The sequence below is a fragment of the Pleurodeles waltl genome, chromosome 12 (genome assembly GCF_031143425.1).
Source record: "Pleurodeles waltl isolate 20211129_DDA chromosome 12, aPleWal1.hap1.20221129, whole genome shotgun sequence".
Taxonomy (NCBI): Eukaryota; Metazoa; Chordata; class Amphibia; order Caudata; family Salamandridae; genus Pleurodeles; species Pleurodeles waltl.
Genome location: NC_090451.1, coordinates 580281147 through 580306382, shown reverse-complemented (window position 1 = coordinate 580306382; position 25236 = coordinate 580281147). Strand labels below are relative to the sequence as shown.

Sequence of the window (25236 nt, the reverse complement as noted above, 5' to 3'; positions counted from 1 at the left end):
GTTAGAGACTTCCCCTTTGGAGGATGGATCCCCCACGCCTTGGAGAGTCGTGCAGAAGTGTTTTCCCGCCGGATGGACGCCAACAAGCCTTGCTACACGCAAATCTTGCGTTTGGCGTTTTTGGACGCTGCTGGGGCCCAGGAGGGACCAGGAGGTCGCAAATTGGACCTGCAGAGAGAGGGGACGTCGAGCAAGACAAAGAGCCCTCACTGAAGCAGGTAGCACCCGGAGAAGTGCCAGAAACAGGCACTACGAGGATGCGTGAAACGGTGCTCGCCGAAGTTGCACAAAGGAGTCCCACGTCGCCGGAGACCAACTTAGAAAGTCGTGCAATGCAGGTTAGAGTGCCGTGGACCCAGGCTTGGCTGTGCACGAAGGATTTCCGCCGGAAGTGCACAGGGGCCGGAGTAGCTTGCAAAGTCGCGGTTCCCAGCAATGCAGCCCAGCGAGGTGAGGCAAGGACTTACCTCCACCAAACTAGGGCTGAAGAGTCACTGGACTGTGGGGGTCACTTGGACGGTGTCGCTGGATTCGAGGGACCTCGCTCGTCGTGCTGAGAGGAGACCCAAGGGACCGGTAATGCAGCTTTTTGGTGCCTGCGGTTGCAGGGGGAAGATTCCGTCGACCCACGGGAGATTTCTTCGGAGCTTCTGGTGCAGAGAGGAGGCAGACTACCCCCACAGCATGCACAAGCAGGAAAACAGTCGAGAAGGCGGCAGGATCAGCGTTACAGAGTTGCAGTAGTCGTCTTTGCTACTATGTTGCAGGTTTGCAGGCTTCCAGCGCGGTCAGCGGTCGATTCCTTATCAGAAGGTGAAGAGGGAGATGCAGAGGAACTCGGCTGAGCTCATGCATTCGTTATCTAAAGTTTCCCCAGAGACAGAGACCCTAAATAGCCAGAAAAGAGGGTTTGGCTACCTAGGAGAGAGGAAAGGCTACTAACACCTGAAGGAGCCTATCAGCAGGAGTCTCTGACGTCACCTGGTGGCACTGGCCACTCAGAGCAGTCCAGTGTGCCAGCAGCACCTCTGTTTCCAAGATGGCAGAGGTCTGGAGCACATTGGAGGAGCTCTGGACACCTCCCAGGGGAGGTGCAGGTCAGGGGAGTGGTCACTCCCCTTTCCTTTGTCCAGTTTCGCGCCAGAGCAAGGGCTAAGGGGTCCCTGAACCGGTGTAGACTGGCTTATGCAGAATTGGGCACCTCTGTGCCCAACAAAGCATTTCCAGAGGCTGGGGGAGGCTACTCCTCCCCTGCCTTCACACCATTTTCCAAAGGGAGAGGGTGTCACACCCTCTCTCAGAGGAAGTTCTTTGTTCTGCCATCCTGGGCCAGGCCTGGCTGGACCCCAGGAGGGCAGCTGCCTGTCTGAGGGGTTGGCAGCAGCTGCAGTGAAACCCCAGGAAGGGCAGTCTGGCAGTACCAGGGTCTGTGCTACAGACCACTGGGATCATGGAATTGTACCAACAATGCCAGGATGGCATAGAGGGGGCAATTCCATGATCATAGACATGTTACATGGCCATATTCGGAGTTACCATGGTGAAGCTACATATAGGTAGTGACCTATATGTAGTGCACGCGTGTAATGGTGTCCCCGCACTCACAAAGTTCAGTGAATTGGCTCTGAACAATGTGGGGGCACCTTGGCTAGTGCCAGGGTGCCCTCACACTAAGTAACTTTGCACCTAACCTTTACCAGGTAAAGGTTAGACATATAGGTGACTTATAAGTTACTTAAGTGCAGTGTAAAATGGCTGTGAAATAACGTGGACGTTATTTCACTCAGGCTGCAGTGGCAGGCCTGTGTAAGAATTGTCAGAGCTCCCTATGGGTGGCAAAAGGAATGCTGCAGCCCATAGGGATCTCCTGGAACCCCAATACCCTGGGTACCTCAGTACCATATACTAGGGAATTATAAGGGTGTTCCAGTAAGCCAATGTAAATTGGTAAAAATGGTCACTAGCCTGTTAGTGACAATTTGAAAGTAATGAGAGAGCATAACCACTGAGGTTCTGGTTAGCAGAGCCTCAGTGAGACAGTTAGGCACCACACAGGGAACATATACATGCACACCTATGAGCACTGGGGCCCTGTGTGACAGGGTCCCAGTGACACATACATATAGGCCACAAACCTATGAGCACTGGGGTCCTGACCAGCAGGATCCCAGTGACACATAACAACCATACTGAAAACATGGTGTTTTCACTATGAGCACTGAGGCCTGGCTATCAGGATCCCAGTGAGACAGTGAAAACAGTGACAAACACCCTGACATACACTCACAAACAGGCCAAAAGTGGGGGTAACAAGGCTAGAAAGAGGCTACCTTCTCACACAACCCCCCCCAAACGAAGGACAATAAGGCTAACCTTGGCCAGTTGAGACTTTATTGTCTAAGTGGTGATAAGTAGAGAGTAGCTCTGCAATAGACTGGTTACTCCCTTTATCATCCACTATATGGTTACTTCCCTGTGGGGATGTAAACCACCCTGTTTGAAGTTTTTTAGCTAAGCAACAATGTGAAGATGTATTTTCAGAGTTTCTATCAGTAAGTTTTAGTTTAGAGCAGTGGGAATTGTCCACTGAACCTATTTGTAGTGATGGAAATGCCAGACAGGGATGCTGTCTCAGAAAAGCCATAGCTGGGCAAAAACTTTGTCCATCTGGCTGGAAGAGAGAACAGGGATGCTGTTTCTCTTGAGTTGGAGCAGGGCAGGGATGCTGTCCTATGAGCTCCACACTAGGGCAGGGATGCTGTCCTAAGTGTTGTGAGGTAGTGCAGGGTTTCTGCACTAAAGTTTCTCTGGGAGGGTTGGAGGGATGCTCCATGTTAACTAAAATGGTGCTGTTTTTCTCACCAATGTTAGTTATCCCACAGAGAGGTATTTCCACCTCAGGGAGTCCAGCTTTGCCAGCTGATGATTCCCTTGGAACAGGTGCCACCCCAGGAGAGGTTTCTCCCACCACAGGAATAGTATCCTGAATGGTAGGGTGGTTAGGGGATACTGTGATACCCTTTTTACCTGTTGATGGAGAGGGATCCTGAGTTTTCAGGCCTTCTCTCCTTTGCTTTTTCATTTCACTTGAAATGAGAGGGAACAATTCCTCAGGGATGCCCAGCATGGCTGCATGGGCATAAAACTCTACATCAGCCCAACCTGAGGCCTCTAGGTCATTACCTAAGAGACAGTCTACAGGTAAGCTAGGTGATACCACCACCTGCTTAGGGCCAGTAACTCCACCCCAACTAAACTGAATTATAGCTAAGGGAAGAAACTTAGTGGAGTTATGGACATCAATAATCTTATACTGTTGTCCAATGATGTGTTGTTCAGGAGGCACTAGGTTTTCAGTCACCAAAGTGAAACTGGCACCTGTGTCCCTGTAGGCCAAGGCCTCAACACCATTTATTGAAACTGTCTGCCTGTACTTATCCATTGTAAGGGGACAAGCAGCCAGTGTGGCAAGGCCAATGCCACTAGGTGTGACAGAAACTGTCTTGGGACTGATTACATCAGTTTCCACTATGGACCCATAAGTGAACCCAACTACACCCTTTGCTTGACTGTTGCCAGCAGTCCCACCACTAGTACCACTACTGCTAGGGGCACTAGAGCTTGATGTATTAGTGGTGGTAGGCTCAGGGGGTTTACCTGGACAGGACTTATCCCCTGGCCTATGGCCTCTATTTTTACACACAAAGCACCAAGGCTTTTTAATGTGTGCAGGTTGGGAAGAAGAGGAAGAATTTGTTTTATCCCCACCCTCTGAAGAGTGTTTAAGATTTGAAGTGGGATCTTTGGTTTTACCCTTATCCCCATGCTTATCTTGAGATTTTTCACCATCTTTCTTCTTATTGCTATCTTTGTCACCCCCTGTATGAACTTTTCTGTTCACCCTTGTTCTGACCCATTTGTCTGCCTTCTTTCCCAATTCTTGGGGAGAGGTCAGATCAGAGTCTACCAGGTACTGGTGCAACAAATCAGACACACAATTATTAAGTATATGCTCTCTCAGGATTGTGTTATACAGGCTTTCATAATCAGTAACTTTACTGCCATGTAACCACCCCTCCAAGGCCTTCACTGAATGGTCAATGAAATCAACCCAGTCTTGTGAAGACTCCTTTTTGGTCTCTCTGAACTTTATCCTGTACTGTTCAGTGGTTAAGCCATAACCATCCAGGAGTGCATTCTTAAGAACTGTAAAATTATTGGCATCACTTTCTTTCACAGTAAGGAGTCTATCCCTACCCTTTCCACTAAATGATAGCCATAGGATAGCAGCCCACTGCCTTTGAGGGACATCCTGTACAACACAGGCCCTCTCAAGTGCAGCAAACCACTTGTTAATGTCATCCCCCTCCTTATAAGGGGGAACTATCTTGTGCAGATTCCTGGAATCATGCTCTTTTGCAGGATGACTATGGGGAATACTGCTGCTGCCACCATGGGTATCTAAACCCAACTTCTGTCTTTCCCTCTCTATTTCTAAAGACTGTCTATCCAAATCCAGCTGTTGCTTCTTGAGCTTCAGTCTGGTTTGTTCCACTCTCAATCTATTGAGCTCCCTTTCTAACAATCTGTCATCAGGGTGGGTGGGAGGGACATTTCTAGATACAGAGGTATGATGGGAATGAACAGAAGGAGACCTGTCCCTTACAGAGGGCACCCTAACAGCTTGGCTACCAGCATAATGTGAGATCACATCATCAGTATGGTGTGATTCAACCTCTGTACCAACTATGCTAGACTGTCTAGTAATGGGCAGGCTGAGAAGTTTCTTTCCTGAACCTTTTCCTGGGGGAGTCCCTGGATCAGATTGAGAACCATTAGCTACTTTTTCTACAGATTGGGCACTTATGGCCTTATCCTGTACTCTAAGCATATTAATTAACAGTTCTAAGGAAGGATTCTTCCCTACACTCAAACCTCTCTCTATGCAGAGACTCCTTGCTCCTTTCCAGCTAAGGTGATCATATGCAAGTTTGGACAGTTCAACATTTTTTTCTGTGCCAGACATTTTTTAGAGAGAGTTAAAGTGATAGAAAAAGGGAAAAAAAAAGTTTTCAGAACTTTTTGGAAAGACAGAAAAAACTTTTTTAAACTTTTAAGAACTTTTTGAAAGTTTAGAAGTACTTTTCAGCACTTAGAAAAGAGTGAAAAGAGGAAATGCTAAACTTTTTGGCTATGTGTATATACACTGACCTTGTTTTGTATATTTTTCTCTTATGAAAAGTACAATGACAAGAGTGGTAAGTAGTCTCAAGCACTTATCCCACCGCTGCACAACCAATGTAGGAGGCTGGACTGGCTTGTAGTGAGTACCAAGGGGTACTTGCACCTTGCACCAGGCCCAGTTATCCCTTATTAGTGTATAGGGTGTCTAGCAGCTTAGGCTGATAGATAATGGTAGCTTAGCAGAGCAGCTTAGGCTGAACTAGGAGACGTGTGAAGCTACTACAGTACCACTTAGTGTCATATGCACAATATCATAAGAAAACACAATACACAGTTATACTAAAAATAAAGGTACTTTATTTTTATGACAATATGCCAAAGTATCTTAGAGTGTACCCTCAGTGAGAGGATAGGAAATATACACAAGATATATATACACAATAGCAAAAATATGCAGTATAGTCTTAGAAAACAGTGCAAACAATGTATAGTTACAATAGGATGCAATGGGGAAACATAGGGATAGGGGCAACACAAACCATATACTCCAGAAGTGGAATGCGAACCACGAATGGACCCCAAACCTATGTGACCTTGTAGAGGGTCGCTGGGACTATTAGACAATAGTGAGAGTTAGCAAAATAACCCTCCCCAAGACCCTGAAAAGTGAGTGCAAAGTGCACCAAAGTTCCCCTAAGGACAAAATAGTCGTGTTAGAGGGAGAATGCAAGGAAAACACAAATCAGCAATGCAACAACGATGGATTCCTGTCTGAGGGTACCTGTGGAACAAGGGGACCAAGTCCAAAAGTCACAAGCAGCTCGGAGATGGGCAGATGCCCAAGAAATGCCAGCGGTTGGTGCAAAGAAGCTCTTACTAGGCTGAAGAACTGTGAATACTGCAGGAACGACAAGGGTTAGAGACTTCCCCTTTGGAGGATGGATCCCCCACGCCTTGGAGAGTCGTGCAGAAGTGTTTTCCCGCCGGATGGACGCCAACAAGCCTTGCTACACGCAAATCTTGCGTTTGGCGTTTTTGGACGCTGCTGGGGCCCAGGAGGGACCAGGAGGTCGCAAATTGGACCTGCAGAGAGAGGGGACGTCGAGCAAGACAAAGAGCCCTCACTGAAGCAGGTAGCACCCGGAGAAGTGCCAGAAACAGGCACTACGAGGATGCGTGAAACGGTGCTCGCCGAAGTTGCACAAAGGAGTCCCACGTCGCCGGAGACCAACTTAGAAAGTCGTGCAATGCAGGTTAGAGTGCCGTGGACCCAGGCTTGGCTGTGCACGAAGGATTTCCGCCGGAAGTGCACAGGGGCCGGAGTAGCTTGCAAAGTCGCGGTTCCCAGCAATGCAGCCCAGCGAGGTGAGGCAAGGACTTACCTCCACCAAACTTGGGCTGAAGAGTCACTGGACTGTGGGGGTCACTTGGACGGTGTCGCTGGATTCGAGGGACCTCGCTCGTCGTGCTGAGAGGAGACCCAAGGGACCGGTAATGCAGCTTTTTGGTGCCTGCGGTTGCAGGGGGAAGATTCCGTCGACCCACGGGAGATTTCTTCGGAGCTTCTGGTGCAGAGAGGAGGCAGACTACCCCCACAGCATGCACAAGCAGGAAAACAGTCGAGAAGGCGGCAGGATCAGCGTTACAGAGTTGCAGTAGTCGTCTTTGCTACTATGTTGCAGGTTTGCAGGCTTCCAGCGCGGTCAGCGGTCGATTCCTTATCAGAAGGTGAAGAGGGAGATGCAGAGGAACTCGGCTGAGCTCATGCATTCGTTATCTAAAGTTTCCCCAGAGACAGAGACCCTAAATAGCCAGAAAAGAGGGTTTGGCTACCTAGGAGAGAGGAAAGGCTACTAACACCTGAAGGAGCCTATCAGCAGGAGTCTCTGACGTCACCTGGTGGCACTGGCCACTCAGAGCAGTCCAGTGTGCCAGCAGCACCTCTGTTTCCAAGATGGCAGAGGTCTGGAGCACATTGGAGGAGCTCTGGACACCTCCCAGGGGAGGTGCAGGTCAGGGGAGTGGTCACTCCCCTTTTCTTTGTCCAGTTTCGCGCCAGAGCAGGGGCTAAGGGGTCCCTGAACCGGTGTAGACTGGCTTATGCAGAATTGGGCACCTCTGTGCCCAACAAAGCATTTCCAGAGGCTGGGGGAGGCTACTCCTCCCCTGCCTTCACACCATTTTCCAAAGGGAGAGGGTGTCACACCCTCTCTCAGAGGAAGTTCTTTGTTCTGCCATCCTGGGCCAGGCCTGGCTGGACCCCAGGAGGGCAGCTGCCTGTCTGAGGGGTTGGCAGCAGCTGCAGTGAAACCCCAGGAAGGGCAGTCTGGCAGTACCAGGGTCTGTGCTACAGACCGCTGGGATCATGGAATTGTACCAACAATGCCAGGATGGCATAGAGGGGGCAATTCCATGATCATAGACATGTTACATGGCCATATTCGGAGTTACCATGGTGAAGCTACATATAGGTAGTGACCTATATGTAGTGCACGCGTGTAATGGTGTCCCCGCACTCACAAAGTTCAGTGAATTGGCTCTGAACAATGTGGGGGCACCTTGGCTAGTGCCAGGGTGCCCTCACACTAAGTAACTTTGCACCTAACCTTTACCAGGTAAAGGTTAGACATATAGGTGACTTATAAGTTACTTAAGTGCAGTGTAAAATGGCTGTGAAATAACGTGGACGTTATTTCACTCAGGCTGCAGTGGCAGGCCTGTGTAAGAATTGTCAGAGCTCCCTATGGGTGGCAAAAGGAATGCTGCAGCCCATAGGGATCTCCTGGAACCCCAATACCCTGGGTACCTCAGTACCATATACTAGGGAATTATAAGGGTGTTCCAGTAAGCCAATGTAAATTGGTAAAAATGGTCACTAGCCTGTTAGTGACAATTTGAAAGTAATGAGAGAGCATAACCACTGAGGTTCTGGTTAGCAGAGCCTCAGTGAGACAGTTAGGCACCACACAGGGAACATATACATGCACACCTATGAGCACTGGGGCCCTGTGTGACAGGGTCCCAGTGACACATACATATAGGCCACAAACCTATGAGCACTGGGGTCCTGACCAGCAGGATCCCAGTGACACATAACAACCATACTGAAAACATGGTGTTTTCACTATGAGCACTGAGGCCTGGCTATCAGGATCCCAGTGAGACAGTGAAAACAGTGACAAACACCCTGACATACACTCACAAACAGGCCAAAAGTGGGGGTAACAAGGCTAGAAAGAGGCTACCTTCTCACACAACCCCCCCCAAACGAAGGACAATAAGGCTAACCTTGGCCAGTTGAGACTTTATTGTCTAAGTGGTGATAAGTAGAGAGTAGCTCTGCAATAGACTGGTTACTCCCTTTATCATCCACTATATGGTTACTTCCCTGTGGGGATGTAAACCACCCTGTTTGAAGTTTTTTAGCTAAGCAACAATGTGAAGATGTATTTTCAGAGTTTCTATCAGTAAGTTTTAGTTTAGAGCAGTGGGAATTGTCCACTGAACCTATTTGTAGTGATGGAAATGCCAGACAGGGATGCTGTCTCAGAAAAGCCATAGCTGGGCAAAAACTTTGTCCATCTGGCTGGAAGAGAGAACAGGGATGCTGTTTCTCTTGAGTTGGAGCAGGGCAGGGATGCTGTCCTATGAGCTCCACACTAGGGCAGGGATGCTGTCCTAAGTGTTGTGAGGTAGTGCAGGGTTTCTGCACTAAAGTTTCTCTGGGAGGGTTGGAGGGATGCTCCATGTTAACTAAAATGGTGCTGTTTTTCTCACCAATGTTAGTTATCCCACAGAGAGGTACTTCCACCTCAGGGAGTCCAGCTTTGCCAGCTGATGATTCCCTTGGAACAGGTGCCACCCCAGGAGAGGTTTCTCCCACCACAGGAATAGTATCCTGAATGGTAGGGTGGTTAGGGGATACTGTGATACCCGTTTTACCTGTTGATGGAGAGGGATCCTGAGTTTTCAGGCCTTCTCTCCTTTGCTTTTTCATTTCACTTGAAATGAGAGGGAACAATTCCTCAGGGATGCCCAGCATGGCTGCATGGGCATAAAACTCTACATCAGCCCAACCTGAGGCCTCTAGGTCATTACCTAAGAGACAGTCTACAGGTAAGCTAGGTGATACCACCACCTGCTTAGGGCCAGTAACTCCACCCCAACTAAACTGAATTATAGCTAAGGGAAGAAACTTAGTGGAGTTATGGACATCAATAATCTTATACTGTTGTCCAATGATGTGTTGTTCAGGAGGCACTAGGTTTTCAGTCACCAAAGTGAAACTGGCACCTGTGTCCCTGTAGGCCAAGGCCTCAACACCATTTATTGAAACTGTCTGCCTGTACTTATCCATTGTAAGGGGACAAGCAGCCAGTGTGGCAAGGCCAATGCCACTAGGTGTGACAGAAACTGTCTTGGGACTGATTACATCAGTTTCCACTATGGACCCATAAGTGAACCCAACTACACCCTTTGCTTGACTGTTGCCAGCAGTCCCACCACTAGTACCACTACTGCTAGGGGCACTAGAGCTTGATGTATTAGTGGTGGTAGGCTCAGGGGGTTTACCTGGACAGGACTTATCCCCTGGCCTATGGCCTCTATTTTTACACACAAAGCACCAAGGCTTTTTAATGTGTGCAGGTTGGGAAGAAGAGGAAGAATTTGTTTTATCCCCACCCTCTGAAGAGTGTTTAAGATTTGAAGTGGGATCTTTGGTTTTACCCTTATCCCCATGCTTATCTTGAGATTTTTCACCATCTTTCTTCTTATTGCTATCTTTGTCACCCCCTGTATGAACTTTTCTGTTCACCCTTGTTCTGACCCATTTGTCTGCCTTCTTTCCCAATTCTTGGGGAGAGGTCAGATCAGAGTCTACCAGGTACTGGTGCAACAAATCAGACACACAATTATTAAGTATATGCTCTCTCAGGATTGTGTTATACAGGCTTTCATAATCAGTAACTTTACTGCCATGTAACCACCCCTCCAAGGCCTTCACTGAATGGTCAATGAAATCAACCCAGTCTTGTGAAGACTCCTTTTTGGTCTCTCTGAACTTTATCCTGTACTGTTCAGTGGTTAAGCCATAACCATCCAGGAGTGCATTCTTAAGAACTGTAAAATTATTGGCATCACTTTCTTTCACAGTAAGGAGTCTATCCCTACCCTTTCCACTAAATGATAGCCATAGGATAGCAGCCCACTGCCTTTGAGGGACATCCTGTACAACACAGGCCCTCTCAAGTGCAGCAAACCACTTGTTAATGTCATCCCCCTCCTTATAAGGGGGAACTATCTTGTGCAGATTCCTGGAATCATGCTCTTTTGCAGGATGACTATGGGGAATACTGCTGCTGCCACCATGGGTATCTAAACCCAACTTCTGTCTTTCCCTCTCTATTTCTAAAGACTGTCTATCCAAATCCAGCTGTTGCTTCTTGAGCTTCAGTCTGGTTTGTTCCACTCTCAATCTATTGAGCTCCCTTTCTAACAATCTGTCATCAGGGTGGGTGGGAGGGACATTTCTAGATACAGAGGTATGATGGGAATGAACAGAAGGAGACCTGTCCCTTACAGAGGGCACCCTAACAGCTTGGCTACCAGCATAATGTGAGATCACATCATCAGTATGGTGTGATTCAACCTCTGTACCAACTATGCTAGACTGTCTAGTAATGGGCAGGCTGAGAAGTTTCTTTCCTGAACCTTTTCCTGGGGGAGTCCCTGGATCAGATTGAGAACCATTAGCTACTTTTTCTACAGATTGGGCACTTATGGCCTTATCCTGTACTCTAAGCATATTAATTAACAGTTCTAAGGAAGGATTCTTCCCTACACTCAAACCTCTCTCTATGCAGAGACTCCTTGCTCCTTTCCAGCTAAGGTGATCATATGCAAGTTTGGACAGTTCAACATTTTTTTCTGTGCCAGACATTTTTTAGAGAGAGTTAAAGTGATAGAAAAAGGGAAAAAAAAAGTTTTCAGAACTTTTTGGAAAGACAGAAAAAACTTTTTTAAACTTTTAAGAACTTTTTGAAAGTTTAGAAGTACTTTTCAGCACTTAGAAAAGAGTGAAAAGAGGAAATGCTAAACTTTTTGGCTATGTGTATATACACTGACCTTGTTTTGTATATTTTTCTCTTATGAAAAGTACAATGACAAGAGTGGTAAGTAGTCTCAAGCACTTATCCCACCGCTGCACAACCAATGTAGGAGGCTGGACTGGCTTGTAGTGAGTACCAAGGGGTACTTGCACCTTGCACCAGGCCCAGTTATCCCTTATTAGTGTATAGGGTGTCTAGCAGCTTAGGCTGATAGATAATGGTAGCTTAGCAGAGCAGCTTAGGCTGAACTAGGAGACGTGTGAAGCTACTACAGTACCACTTAGTGTCATATGCACAATATCATAAGAAAACACAATACACAGTTATACTAAAAATAAAGGTACTTTATTTTTATGACAATATGCCAAAGTATCTTAGAGTGTACCCTCAGTGAGAGGATAGGAAATATACACAAGATATATATACACAATAGCAAAAATATGCAGTATAGTCTTAGAAAACAGTGCAAACAATGTATAGTTACAATAGGATGCAATGGGGAAACATAGGGATAGGGGCAACACAAACCATATACTCCAGAAGTGGAATGCGAACCACGAATGGACCCCAAACCTATGTGACCTTGTAGAGGGTCGCTGGGACTATTAGACAATAGTGAGAGTTAGCAAAATAACCCTCCCCAAGACCCTGAAAAGTGAGTGCAAAGTGCACCAAAGTTCCCCTAAGGACAAAATAGTCGTGTTAGAGGGAGAATGCAAGGAAAACACAAATCAGCAATGCAACAACGATGGATTCCTGTCTGAGGGTACCTGTGGAACAAGGGGACCAAGTCCAAAAGTCACAAGCAGCTCGGAGATGGGCAGATGCCCAAGAAATGCCAGCGGTTGGTGCAAAGAAGCTCTTACTAGGCTGAAGAACTGTGAATACTGCAGGAACGACAAGGGTTAGAGACTTCCCCTTTGGAGGATGGATCCCCCACGCCTTGGAGAGTCGTGCAGAAGTGTTTTCCCGCCGGATGGACGCCAACAAGCCTTGCTACACGCAAATCTTGCGTTTGGCGTTTTTGGACGCTGCTGGGGCCCAGGAGGGACCAGGAGGTCGCAAATTGGACCTGCAGAGAGAGGGGACGTCGAGCAAGACAAAGAGCCCTCACTGAAGCAGGTAGCACCCGGAGAAGTGCCAGAAACAGGCACTACGAGGATGCGTGAAACGGTGCTCGCCGAAGTTGCACAAAGGAGTCCCACGTCGCCGGAGACCAACTTAGAAAGTCGTGCAATGCAGGTTAGAGTGCCGTGGACCCAGGCTTGGCTGTGCACGAAGGATTTCCGCCGGAAGTGCACAGGGGCCGGAGTAGCTTGCAAAGTCGCGGTTCCCAGCAATGCAGCCCAGCGAGGTGAGGCAAGGACTTACCTCCACCAAACTTGGGCTGAAGAGTCACTGGACTGTGGGGGTCACTTGGACGGTGTCGCTGGATTCGAGGGACCTCGCTCGTCGTGCTGAGAGGAGACCCAAGGGACCGGTAATGCAGCTTTTTGGTGCCTGCGGTTGCAGGGGGAAGATTCCGTCGACCCACGGGAGATTTCTTCGGAGCTTCTGGTGCAGAGAGGAGGCAGACTACCCCCACAGCATGCACAAGCAGGAAAACAGTCGAGAAGGCGGCAGGATCAGCGTTACAGAGTTGCAGTAGTCATCTTTGCTACTATGTTGCAGGTTTGCAGGCTTCCAGCGCGGTCAGCGGTCGATTCCTTATCAGAAGGTGAAGAGGGAGATGCAGAGGAACTCGGCTGAGCTCATGCATTCGTTATCTAAAGTTTCCCCAGAGACAGAGACCCTAAATAGCCAGAAAAGAGGGTTTGGCTACCTAGGAGAGAGGAAAGGCTACTAACACCTGAAGGAGCCTATCAGCAGGAGTCTCTGACGTCACCTGGTGGCACTGGCCACTCAGAGCAGTCCAGTGTGCCAGCAGCACCTCTGTTTCCAAGATGGCAGAGGTCTGGAGCACATTGGAGGAGCTCTGGACACCTCCCAGGGGAGGTGCAGGTCAGGGGAGTGGTCACTCCCCTTTTCTTTGTCCAGTTTCGCGCCAGAGCAGGGGCTAAGGGGTCCCTGAACCGGTGTAGACTGGCTTATGCAGAATTGGGCACCTCTGTGCCCAACAAAGCATTTCCAGAGGCTGGGGGAGGCTACTCCTCCCCTGCCTTCACACCATTTTCCAAAGGGAGAGGGTGTCACACCCTCTCTCAGAGGAAGTTCTTTGTTCTGCCATCCTGGGCCAGGCCTGGCTGGACCCCAGGAGGGCAGCTGCCTGTCTGAGGGGTTGGCAGCAGCAGCAGCTGCAGTGAAACCCCAGGAAGGGCAGTCTGGCAGTACCAGGGTCTGTGCTACAGACCACTGGGATCATGGAATTGTACCAACAATGCCAGGATGGCATAGAGGGGGCAATTCCATGATCATAGACATGTTACATGGCCATATTCGGAGTTACCATGGTGAAGCTACATATAGGTAGTGACCTATATGTAGTGCACGCGTGTAATGGTGTCCCCGCACTCACAAAGTTCAGTGAATTGGCTCTGAACAATGTGGGGGCACCTTGGCTAGTGCCAGGGTGCCCTCACACTAAGTAACTTTGCACCTAACCTTTACCAGGTAAAGGTTAGACATATAGGTGACTTATAAGTTACTTAAGTGCAGTGTAAAATGGCTGTGAAATAACGTGGACGTTATTTCACTCAGGCTGCAGTGGCAGGCCTGTGTAAGAATTGTCAGAGCTCCCTATGGGTGGCAAAAGGAATGCTGCAGCCCATAGGGATCTCCTGGAACCCCAATACCCTGGGTACCTCAGTACCATATACTAGGGAATTATAAGGGTGTTCCAGTAAGCCAATGTAAATTGGTAAAAATGGTCACCTGCCTGTTAGTGACAATTTGAAAGTAATGAGAGAGCATAACCACTGAGGTTCTGGTTAGCAGAGCCTCAGTGAGACAGTTAGGCACCACACAGGGAACATATACATGCACACCTATGAGCACTGGGGCCCTGTGTGACAGGGTCCCAGTGACACATACATATAGGCCACAAACCTATGAGCACTGGGGTCCTGACCAGCAGGATCCCAGTGACACATAACAACCATACTGAAAACATGGTGTTTTCACTATGAGCACTGAGGCCTGGCTATCAGGATCCCAGTGAGACAGTGAAAACAGTGACAAACACCCTGACATACACTCACAAACAGGCCAAAAGTGGGGGTAACAAGGCTAGAAAGAGGCTACCTTCTCACAGAAAGAAGAGAGTGACCCTCTCCCTGATCTCTTCTCTTCCACAGAACAGGATGCTCTAGTGGAAGGTGTAGTACTGGCAGATTGTCTTACTGCTGAGCAGAAAGACCACTGCATAAATCTCCTGGGTCAGTTTTCTAAACTCTTCTCTACTGTGCCAGGCACCACTTCCTGGTGTGAGCACACACTATAGACACTGGAGTCAGCTTGCCTGTCAAAAGTAAGATCTATAGGCAGCCTGACCATGTCAGAGACTGCATAAAACAAGAGGTGCAGAAAATGCTTGAACTAGGAGTGGTTGAGCACTCTGAAAGTCCATGGGCCTCTCCTGTGGTACTTGTACCAAAACCTCATTCCAAAGATGGTAAAAGGGAAATGAGATTTTGTGTTGACTACAGAGGTCTCAACCAGGTAACTAAAACTGATGCTCACCCTATACCCAGGGCAGATGAGCTCATAGATACACTGGCATCTGCCAAGTATCTAAGCACATTTGATTTGACTGCAGGATATTGGCAGATCAAGTTATCACAGGATGCAAAAGCAAAAACTGCATTTTCAACCATTGGAGGCCATTACCAATTCACAGTAATGCCTTTTGGATTGAAAAATGCACCTGCCACTTTTCAGAGGTTGGTGAATACAGTCCTGCAAGGGCTGGAAGCTTTTAGTGCAGCATATTTGGACGATATAGCTGTCTTTGCCTCCAGTTGGGATGATCACCTGGTCCACCTATGGAAAGTTTTGGAGGCCCTGCAAAAGGCAGGCCTCACTATCAAGGCTACAAAGTGCCAGATAGGGCAGGGGAAAGTGGTTTATCTGGGACACCTGGTAGGTGGAGAACAGATTGCACCACTTCACGGGAAAATCCAAACTATTATAGATTGGGTTCCCCCTACAACTCAGACTCAGATGAGAGCCTTTTTAGGCCTCACTGGGTACTACAGGAGGTTCACAAAGAACTATGGCTCCATTGCAGCCCCTCTTAATGACCTCACATCTAAAAAAATGCCTAAAAAGGTATTATGGACAGCAAACTGTCAGAAAGCTTTTGAGGAGCTGAAGCAGGCCATGTGCTCTGCACCTGTCCTGAAAAGCCCCTGTTACTCCAAAAAAATAATTGTCCAAACTGATGCATCTGAATTAGGGGTAGGGGCAGTCTTATCACAACTTAATTCTGAGGGCCAAGATCAACCTGTTGCTTTTATCAGCAGGAGGTTGACCCCTAGAGAAAAGCGTTGGTCTGCCATAGAGAGGGAGGCCTTTGCTGTGGTCTGGGCACTGAAGAAGTTGAGGCCATACCTGTTTGGCACTCACTTCATTGTTCAGACAGACCACAAACCTCTACTTTGGCTAAAACAAATGAAAGGTGAAAACCCTAAATTGTTGAGGTGGTCCATATCCCTACAGGGAATGGACTATACAGTGGAACAAAGACCTGGGAGTACCCACTCCAATGCAGATGGACTCTCCAGATATTTCCACTTAGACAATGAAGACTCATCAGGTCATGGCTAGTCTTATTGTCCTTCGTTTGGGGGGGGTTGTGTACGAAAGTACCATCTTGCCTGGCATGTTACCCCCATATTTCACTGTATATATGTTGTTCTAGTTGTATGTGTCACTGGGACCCTGCCAGCCAGGGCCCCAGTGCTCATAAGTGTGCCCTGTATGTTTTACCTGTGTTATGACTAACTGTCTCACTGAGGCTCTGCTATTCAGAACCTCAGTGGTTATGCTCTCTCATTTCTTTCCAAATTGTCACTAACAGGCTAGTGACCAATTTCACCAATTTACATTGGCATACTGGAACACCCTTATAATTCCCTAGTATATGGTACTGAGGTACCCAGGGTATTGGGGTTCCAGGAGATCCCTATGGGCTGCAGCATTTCTTTTGCCACCCATAGGGAGATCTGACAATTCTTACACAGGCCTGCCAGTGCAGCCTGAGTGAAATAAAGTCCACGTTATTTCACAGCCATTTACCACTGCACTTAAGTAACTTATAAGTCACCTATATGTCTGACCTTTACCTGGTAAAGGTTGGGTGCTAAGTTACTTAGTGTGTGGGCACCCTGGCACTAGCCAGGGTGCTCCCACATTGTTCAGGGCAAATTCCCCGGACTTTGTGAGTGCGGGGACACCATTACACGCGTGCACTATACATATGTCACGACATATGTGTAGCGTCACAATGGTAACTCCGAACTTGGCCATGTAACATGTCTAGGATCATGGAATTGTCACCCCAATGCCATTCTGGCATTGGGGAGACAATTCCATGATCCCCCGAGTCTCTAGCTCAGACCCGGGTACTGCCAAACTACCTTTCTCGGGGTTTCACTTCAGCTGCTGCTGCTGCCAACCCCTCAGACAGGTTTCTGCCCTCCTGGGGTCCAGCCAGGCTTGGCCCAGGAAGGCAGAACAATGGACTTCCTCAGAGAGAGGGTGTTACACCCTCTCCCTTTGGAAAAAGGTGTCAGGGCTGGGGAGGAGTAGCCTCCCCCAGCCTCTGGAAATGCTTTGATGGGCACAGATGGTGCCCATCTCTGCATAAGCCAGTCTGCACCGGTTCAAGGATCCCTTAGCCCTGCTCTGGCGCGAAACTGGACAAAGGAAAGGGGAGTGACCACTCCCCTGACCTGCACCTCCCCTGGGAGGTGCCCAGAGCTCCTCCAGTGTGCTCCAGACCTCTGCCATCTTGGAAACAGAGATGCTGCTGGCACACTGGACTGCTCTGAGTGGCCAGTGCCAGCAGGTGACGTCAGAGACTCCTTCTGATACGCTCCTTCAGGTGTTGCTAGCCTATCCTCTCTCCTAGGTAGCCAAACCTTCTTTTCTGGCTATTTAGGGTCTCTGCTTTGGGGAATTCCTTAGATAACGAATGCAAGAGCTCATCAGAGTTCCTCTGCATCTCTCTGTTCACCTTCTGCCAAGGAATCGACTGCTGACCGCGCTGGAAGCCTGAAAAACTGCAACAAAGTAGCAACGACGACTACTGCGACCTTGTAACGCTGATCCTGCCGCCTTCTCGACTGTTTTCCTGGTGGTGCATGCTGTGGGGGTAGTCTGCCTCCTCTCTGCACTAGAAGCTCCGAAGAAATCTCCCGTGGGTCGACGGAATCTTCCCCCTGCAACCGCAGGCACCAAAGAACTGCATCACCGGTCCTCTGGGTCTCCTCTCAGCACGACGAGCGAGGTCCCTTGAACTCAGCACCTCTGTCCAAGTGACTCCCATAGCCCAGTGACTCTTCAGTCCAAGTTTGGTGAAGGTAAGTCCTTGCCTCCCCACGCTAGACTGCATTGCTGGGAAATGCGTGTTTTGCAGCTATTCCGGCTCCTGTGCACTCTTCCAGGATTTCCTTTGTGCACAGCCAAGCCTGCGTCCTCGGCACTCTAACCTGCATTGCACGACCTCCTGAGTTGTCCTCCGGCTTCGTGGGACCCTCTTGTGCAACTTCGGGTGAGCTCCGGTTCACTCCTCTTCGTAATGCCTGTTCCGGCACTTCTGCGGGTGGTGCTTGCTTCTGAGTGGGCTCTTTGTCTTGCTGGACGCCCCCTCTGTCTCCTCACGCAATTGGTGACATCCTGGTCCCTCCTGGGCCACAGCAGCATCCCAAAACCCTAACACGACCTTTGCAGCTAGCAAGGCTTGTTTGCGATCTTTCTGCACGAAAACACCTCTGCACGACTCTTCACGACGTGGGACATCCATCCTCCAAAGGGTAAGTTTCTGGCCCTTGTCGTTCTTGCAGAATCCACAGCTTCTACCATCCGGTGGCAGCTTCTTTGCACCCACAGCTGGCATTTCCTGGGCATCTGCCCACTCCCGACTTGATCGTGACTTTTGGACTTGGTCCCCTTGTTCCACAGGTACTCTCGTCTGGAAATCCATTGTTGTTGCATTGCTGGTGTTGGTTTTCCTGCAGAATTCCCCTATCACGACTTCTGTGCTCTTTGGGGAACTTAGGTGCACTTTGCACCCACTTTTCAGGGTCTTGGGGTGGGCTATTTTTCTAACCCTCACTGTTTTCTTACAGTCCCAGCGACCCTCTACAAGGTCACATAGGTTTGGGGTCCATTCGTGGTTCGCATTCCACTTCTAGAGTATATGGTTTGTGTTGCCCCTATCCCTATGTGCCCCCATTGCATTCTATTGTGACTATACATTGTTTGCACTGTTTCTATTGCTATTACTGCATATTTTGGTATTGTGTACATATATCTTGTGTATATTTGCTATCCTCATACTGAGGGTACTCACTGAGATACTTTGGCATATTGTCATAAAAATAAAGTACCTTTATTTTTAGTATATCTGTGTATTGTGTTTTCTTATGATATTGTGCATATGACACTAGTGGTACTGTAGGAGCTTCACTCGTCTCCTAGTTCAGCCTAAGCTGCTCTGCTAAGCTACCTTTTCTATCAGCCTAAGCTGCTAGACACCCCTCCACACTAATAAGGGATACCTGGGCCTGGTGCAAGGTGTAAGTACCTCTTGGCACCCACTACAAGCCAGTCCAGCCTCCTACAACCATGTGATATTAGACTGAGCATCATGGGAAATGTAGTTAATGTTTTTCTCTGTTTTGATTGGCTGATTGGGTCAGTAAAGAAAGAGATAGCATAATCCTCGCCTCAGTGTCCTTAATAGAAGTGAAAATTCTTGAGGTGTAAGCTAAAAAATGTTTTACTCATGCTATCGTTTCCATTCTCTTTCTCATGTGTTTTTTAGTTATATTATTCTGTTTTCTCCACCATTCTCCTTGCGTTCACCACGTACGTGCATTCATTTAATTGTCCTTTATTTACGTTTAATGTTTGCATTAAGCGCGCTTTTTTGCTTGTTTCTACCGGTGCAGCAGTGAACCGCTGGAGTATTTAACAACTGTCACGTAATGTATAGCCCTTGAATCGTGTATCCACCCTAACTCAGCTCGAGGAGAGATCTGCTGCTTCTGTCTGGCGCTGCTAGGGTGGAATTTTGTTCCCTTAAAGAGCCACAGCTACACGATTCCGAGGGGGGGGGGGTCTCATGGTATTACACAACACCGGAAGTCTGTAAAACTTAATGAGAGTGGGGGACGCGCACATGGCGACATCTACTCTGCAGGTACCTTATACTCTTGCACAGACTCCAGGATGTTCACCACATTGTGGGACCGGTGATCCCGCGACTCACGGCACACCACGCAGATTGCCCTCTGGTCGTCCTCGCAAAAGAGTTTCAGCTTTTCTTGGTGCTCGTCGCACTTTCCCTCTTCGTGTTGCAGCTTCAGCTTTAAATTCAGCTGCTTGGAGATCTCCACCACCTTGGCGAGCTGCCTGCTGGGCCTGAGGTCGTCCCGCTGGAAACCTTGTCTGCACTCGGGGCAGGAGGCTTCGCTTTGGACCCCTTTGCAGTACTGGCTAATGCAGCTGCGGCAGAAGCTGTGCCCACACTCGATGGCCACTGGGTCAGTGAAGTACTCCAGGCAAATGGAGCAGGTGACCTCGGCTAAGAGATTTACAACAGCCATTTCCGTGCACCAAGAGAAGCGTTGAAGCTGCTTTAGTTTGAGTTCCTTTCTCCGCAACAAGATCCAAGAGAAGCATGGAGTGGTTTCTAATTCCGGAACCTCCCCTTCTGCTCACATGCTTTTCATGGATACCATATAAATGTCAACACTCCCACAGACATTGGAACCATCTGTGCCGCTGTGTACGCTGTCATAGCAGTTATGTCTTTATTAGACTTTGAATTATTGTCTTTTTTTGCTTATTCGTGACTAATTATGACTATGGGAGGACACGGGACTTCACAGTTTGTTGCACTAAATATACTTCAATCCCGAAACAATAAAAAAAGGAAAGCTATTGTAATAAACTGCCTATATTAAAATTAGTGTTCCTCCTAGTCATCACCTGCCCCCTTCATTTGGAATCAATAGTGATATTATATTAAGAGTAGTGAAACAAATTATGTGGTATGTTTCTGTGAGAAAGTAGCTGTAGGAAAGTACCATCTTGCCTGGCATGTTACCCCCATTTTTCACTGTATATATGTTGTTTTAGTTGTATGTGTCACAGGGACCCTGTCACCCAGGGCCCCAGTGCTCATAAGTGTGCCTGAATGTGTTACCTGTGTAGTGACTAACTGTCTCACTGAGGCTCTGCTAATCAGAACCTCAGTGGTTATGCTCTCTCATTTCTTTCAAATTGTCACTAACAGGCTAGTGACCAATTTTACCAATTTACATTGGCTTACTGGAACACCCTTATAATTCCCTAGTATATGGTACTGAGGTACCCAGGGTATTGGGGTTCCAGGAGATCCCTATGGGCTGCAGCATTTCTTTTGCCACCCATAGGGAGCTCTGACAATTCTTACACAGGCCTGCCACTGCAGCCTGAGTGAAATAACGTCCACGTTATTTCACAGCCATTTTACACTGCACTTTAGTAACTTATAAGTCACCTATATGTCTAACCTTTACCTGGTAAAGGTTAGGTGCAAAGTTACTTAGTGTGAGGGCACCCTGGCACTAGCCAAGGTGCCCCCACATTGTTCAGGGCCAATTCCCCGGACTTTGTGAGTGCGGGGACACCATTACACGTGTGCACTACATATAGGTCACTACCTATATGTAGCTTCACAATGGTAACTCCGAATATGGCCATGTAACATGTCTATGATCATGGAATTGCCCCCTCTATGCCATCCTGGCATAGTTGGCACAATCCCATGATCCCAGTGGTCTGTAGCACAGACCCTGGTACTGCCAAACTGCCTTTCCTGGGGTTTCACTGCAGCTGCTGCTGCTGCCAACCCCTCAGACAGGTTTCTGCCCTCCTGGGGTCAAGCCAGGCTTGTCCCAGGATGGCAGAACAAAGGACTTCCTCTGAGAGAGGGTGTTACACCCTCTCCCTTTGGAAAATGGTGTGAAGGCAGGGGAGGAGTAGCCTCCCCCAGCCTCTGGAAATGCTTTCTTGGGCACAGATGTGCCCAATTCTGCATAAGCCAGTCTACACCGGTTCAGGGGACCCCTTAGCCCTGCTCTGGCGTGAAACTGGACAAAGGAAAGGGGAGTGACCACTCCCCTGCACCTCCCCTGGGAGGTGTCCAGAGCTCCTCCAGTGTGCTCCAGACCTCTGCCATCTTGGAAACAGAGGTGCTGCTGGCACACTGGACTGCTCTGAGTGGCCAGTGCCACCAGGTGACGTCAGAGACTCCTTCTGATAGGCTCCTTCAGGTGTTGCTAGCCTATCCTCTCTCCTAGGTAGCCAAACCCTCTTTTCTGGCTATTTAGGGTCTCTGTCTCTGGGGAAACTTTAGATAATGAATGCAAGAGCTCATCCGAGTTCCTCTGCATCTCTCTCTTCACCTTCTGCCAAGGAATCGACTGCTGACCGTGCTGGAAGCCTGCAAAACCGCAACATAGTAGCAAAGACGACTACTGCAACTCTGTAACGCTGATCCTGCCGCCTTCTCAACTGTTTTCCTGGTGGTGCATGCTGTGGGGGTAGTCTGCCTCCTCTCTGCACTAGAAGCTCCGAAGAAATCTCCCGTGGGTCGACGGAATCTTCCCCCTGCAACTGCAGGCACCAAAAAGCTGCATTACCGGTACCTTGGGTCTCCTCTCAGCACGACGAGCGAGGTCCCTCGAATCCAGCAACTGTGTCCAAGTGACCCCCACAGTCCAGTGACTCTTCAGTCCAAGTTTGGTGGAGGTAAGTCCTTGCCTCCCCACGCCAGACTGCATTGCTGGGAACCGCGACTTTTGCAGCTACTCCGGCCCCTGTGCACTTCCGGCGGAAATCCTTTGTGCACAGCCAAGCCTGGGTCCACGGACTCTAACCTGCATTGCACGACTTTCTAAGTTGGTCTCCGGCGACGTGGGACTCCTTTGTGTAACTTCAGGTGAGCACCGTTTCACGCATCCTCGTAGTGCCTGTTTCTGGCACTTCTCCGGGTGCTACCTGCTGCTGAGAGGGCTTCTTGTCTTGCTCGACGTCCCCTCTGTCTCCTGACGCAATTTGCGACATCCTGGTCCCTCCTGGGCCACAGCAGCATCCAAAAACACTAACCGCACGATTTGCAGCTAGCAAGGCTTGTTGGTGGTCTTTCAGCGGGAAAACACTTCTGCACGACTCTCCACGGCGTGAGGGATCCGTCCTCCAAAGGGGAAGTCTCTAACCCTTGTCGTTCCTGCAGAAACCTAAGCTACTGTCCAGTATCAGCTTCTTTGCACCCACAGCTGGCATTTCCTGGGCATCTGCCCATCTCCGACTTGCTTGTGACTTTTGGACTTGGTCCCCTTGTTCCACAGGTACCCTCGACTGGAAATCCATCGTTGTTGCATTGCTGGTTTGTGTCTTTCCTGCATAATTCCCCTATCACGACTTCTATGTCCTTTGGGGAACTTTAGTGCACTTTGCACTCACTTTTCAGGGTCTTGGGGTGGGCTATTTTTCTAACCCTCACTATTTTCTAATAGTCCCAGCGACCCTCTACAACGTCACATAGGTTAGGGGTCCATTCGTGGTTCGCATTCCACTTTTGGAGTATATGGTTTGTGTTGCCCCTATCCCTATGTGTCCCCATTGCATCCTATTGTAACTATACATTGTTTGCACTGTTTTCTAAGACTATACTGCATATTTTTGGTATTGTGTACATATATCTTGTGTATATTTCCTATCCTCTCACTAAGGGTACACTCTGAGATACTTTGGCATATTGTCATAAAAATAAAGTACCTTTATTTTTAGTATAACTGTGTATTGTGTTTTCTTATGATATTGTGCATATGACACTAAGTGGTACTGTAGGAGCTTCACTCGTCTCCTAGTTCAGCCTAAGCTGCTCTGCTAAGCTACCATTATCTATCAGCCTATGCTGCTAGACACCCTATACACTAATAAGGGATAACTGGGCCTGGTGCAAGGTGCAAGTACCCCTTGGTACTCACTACAAGCCAGTCCAGCCTCCTACATTGGTTGTGCAGCGGTGGGATAAGTGATTTGAGACTACTTACCACTCTTGTCATTGTACTTTTCATAAGAGAAAAATATACAAAACAAGTTCAGTGTGTGTACACATAACTAAAACGTTTTGCATTTCCTCTTTTCATTCTTTTCTAAAGTGCTGAAAAGTACTTCTAAACTTTCAAAAAGTTCTTAAAAGTTTAAAAAGTTTTTTTCTCTGTCTTTCTAAAAGCTCTGAGAAACTTTTTTTTCTCTTTTTCTATCACTTTAACTCTCTCTAAAAATGTCTGGCACAGGCCAAAATGTTGATCTGTCCAAACTTGCATATGATCACCTTAGCTGGAAAGGAGCAAGGAGTCTCTGCATAGAGAGAGGTTTGAGTGTAGGGAAGAATCCTTCCTTGGAATTGTTACTTAACATGCTTAGAGAACAAGATAAGGCTAAAAGTGCCCCATCTGTTGAAAAAGTAGCTAATGGTTCCCAATCTGATCCAGGGACTCCCCCAGGAAAAGATTCAGGAAAGAAACTTCTGAGCCTGCCCATTACTAGACAGTCTAGCATAGTTGTTACTGAGGTGGAGTCACATCATACAGATGATGGGCTCTCACATTACACTCTCAGCCAAGCTGTTAGGGTGCCCTCTGTAAGGGAAAGGTCTCCTTCTGTTCATTCTCATCATACCTCTGTATCTAGGAATGTCCCTCCCACCAACCCTGATGACAGATTGTTAGAAAGGGAACTCAATAAGTTTAGGGTGGAACAAACCAGACTGAAGCTTAAAAAGCAACAGCTGGATTTGGATAGACAGTCTTTAGAACTAGAGAAGGAAAGACAGAAGTTGGGTTTAGAAACCCATGGTGGCAGCAGCAGTATTCCCCATAGTCATCCTGCAAAAGAGCATGATTCCAGGAATCTGCATAAGATAGTTCCCCCTTATAAGGAGGGGGATGACATTAACAAGTGGTTTGCTGCACTTGAGAGGGCCTCTGTTGTACAGGATGTCCCTCAAAGGCAGTGGGCTGCTATCCTATGGCTATCATTTAGTGGAAAAGGTAGGGATAGGCTCCTTACTGTGAAAGAAAGTGATGCCAATAATTTTACAGTTTTTAAGAATGCACTCCTGGATGGTTATGGCTTAACCACTGAACAATACAGGATAAAGTTCAGAGAGACCAAAAAGGAGTCTTCACAAGACTGGGTTGATTTCATTGACTATTCAGTGAAGGCCTTGGAGGGGTGGTTACATGGCAGTAAAGTTACTGATTATGACAGCCTGTATAACTTGATCCTGAGAGAGCATATTCTTAATAATTGTGTGTCTGATTTGTTGCACCAGTACTTGGTGGACTCTGATCTGACCTCTCCCCAAGAATTGGGAAAGAAGGCGACAAATGGGTCAGAACAAGGGTGAACAGAAAAGTTCATACAGGGGGTGACAAAGATGGCAACAAAAAGAAGGATGGTAAGTCTTCTGACAAGGGTGGGGACAAATCTAAAAATGAGTCTTCATCAGGCCCACAAAAACACTCTGGTGGGGGTGGTGGGCCCAAATCCTCTTTTAATCAAAACAAAGAAAAGAAACCATGGTGCTATTTATGTAAAGTAACAGGCCATTGGACAACAGATCCCAGTTGTCCAAAGAAAAGCACCAAGCCTCCTACCACTACAACCCCTACTGCTACACCTAGTGTCCCTACTAATAGCAGTGGTGGTGGGAGCAAAC

The 25236-nt window shown here is 48.1% G+C and overlaps 1 protein-coding gene across 1 annotated transcript in view; it reads right to left on the bottom strand.

The window, feature by feature from the left end:
- LOC138268246 (E3 ubiquitin-protein ligase TRIM39-like) overlaps nucleotides 1–20152 on the bottom strand; it is a 588432-nt gene extending 568280 nt beyond the window's left edge. Inside the window, exon 1 of the mRNA XM_069217726.1 lies at nucleotides 19664–20152. Within this exon, the coding sequence (XP_069073827.1) occupies nucleotides 19664–20065 (402 nt within the window). The 5' untranslated portion in view covers nucleotides 20066–20152. The remainder of the gene's footprint in view (nucleotides 1–19663) is intronic.
- Between the last annotated feature and the right edge of the window lie 5084 nt (nucleotides 20153–25236).